The sequence below is a fragment of the Aphanomyces astaci genome, assembly GCF_000520075.1.
Source record: "Aphanomyces astaci strain APO3 unplaced genomic scaffold supercont1.9, whole genome shotgun sequence".
Lineage (NCBI taxonomy): Eukaryota > Oomycota > Saprolegniomycetes > Saprolegniales > Verrucalvaceae > Aphanomyces > Aphanomyces astaci.
The window spans coordinates 648,327-649,825 of record NW_009798272.1 but is presented as its reverse complement, the minus strand read 5'-3'; the positions used below and the strand labels follow the sequence as shown (position 1 = coordinate 649,825).

The 1,499-nt window shown below is 55.2% G+C and overlaps 2 protein-coding genes across 2 annotated transcripts in view; both read right to left on the bottom strand.

Moving 5' to 3' along the window:
* Positions 1 to 658, bottom strand: part of H257_05035 (hypothetical protein) — a gene marked incomplete at both ends in the record, with an annotated part of 8,476 nt that extends 7,818 nt beyond the window's left edge. The window contains one exon of the mRNA XM_009829750.1: positions 59 to 658. Within this exon, the coding sequence (XP_009828052.1) occupies positions 59 to 658 (600 nt within the window). The remainder of the gene's footprint in view (positions 1 to 58) is intronic.
* Positions 659 to 1,065: 407 nt separating this feature from the next.
* H257_05034 (hypothetical protein) overlaps positions 1,066 to 1,499 on the bottom strand; it is a gene marked incomplete at both ends in the record, with an annotated part of 7,312 nt that continues 6,878 nt past the window's right edge. Inside the window, one exon of the mRNA XM_009829749.1 lies at positions 1,066 to 1,390. Coding sequence (XP_009828051.1) covers positions 1,066 to 1,390 — 325 coding nt within the window. The remainder of the gene's footprint in view (positions 1,391 to 1,499) is intronic.

Genomic DNA, 1,499 nt, shown 5'->3' with positions numbered 1-1,499 from the left:
GTTCCATCACGACTGGGCTTGGAAACTCGTCGAGCACCACTTTCGATGCCTCGAGTACTTGGTCGAGGCGCGCGATCGGCCACTGCGGACTCGTGTCTTGGCTGTGCCACTTATACCCCTTGACTGTAAACGCATCCCCGGGGTGCGAACAGCCCACCACTGGCACAAACGTCAAGTTGTGTGACGCGAGTTGCGTTCGAAGGTGGCGGAAGGCTACGCCCATGTGGATCACGGCTGGTCGGCCTTTTGTAAAGTCATCGCCGTCTTTTGTAAAGCTCAGCGTGCCTTGCTCCATGTCGAACCGGACGCCGATCGTGTCCCCCGCAGAAAAGTACCGACCGTACAAGTGTTCGCCTTCGGCTTGGCTCCACCGCACGCGATAGCTCACAAATCCAAAGTCGCCCCACCCTTCGGACGACGTAATCTGTGACGACGCTATCAAAACGACGACAAATAGACTGCCGTGGTTGCATGCTTGGACGCCTACTTCCCAGTAGTGCACACCCGACGACATGCCAATGTTGCCTCGAAATAGCACGTGGTTCCCAGCACTGGCATGCGGTTCGAGCTTGCCCGACGTGAGGTCGCTCGACAATATCGCAGTGTCATGCGATGGCGGGAGAAGCACAAAGCGCTGATGCTTGTCCGCGAGCCACATCCCGTCAATGGAAACAATGCGAGTGTTCGTTGGCGCTTCCGTGTGGTACCTGGCGACAGGCAAAACTTGTACGAACTGACGAATACCAACCATCTTGCACTTGTGTTGGGTTTAAGAGGACGTGTCGAACGTGTCTCGACCACGTCGCCCTTGTAAAAGACATCGCTTCGAACTCCATACACCAAATGACTGGCTGATCGCTGGAACCCGAGGCTTTTCCATACGCTGGGGTATAAAGTAGGAACGCAGACGGGAACGGGTTGTTCACACCACAAGGCAGCGCCGTGCAAATCGTTGTCGACGTACGTCCCCATATAAAACCCTCCTCCTCCGCTTTCGTTCTTGCGTTTCGCGTGCAACGTACCGCCGCCATCGCGCTTTCCTTGCTTCCACTGACCGCAAATGACTTATTGGGTTTTTGAGTACTCTACTTCATCCTGTCCGTGCTTTAAGCCGAGGGCAACCACCATCGACTGCGGGCGAAACAAGCTCACGGCCGGCACGAACCCGCCTTGGTTGTTCACATGCACAAAAGCTTGCATGGGCAGCTCCATGTGGAGGTTCGTAAACGCATCGCCCAGCGCGGTGCGATTTCTGTAAAATGCCAACGTGCCTTTGATCATGTTGAGCTCAATGCCGACGCGGTCGCCTTGGACAAACCCGACAGAAGCATACCGCAACGCCGTGTTGCCGTGATAGATTTTTCCCGACGAGCAAAACCCCCACCCGAATCTGTCTTCGCCCAAAAGTAAGCTCGAGTTGACCCGTTCGATACACAACCCCCACCCGAATACCATCGGTCGCTGTTAATGACTGAATAAGAACTTCCCAATGGTACACA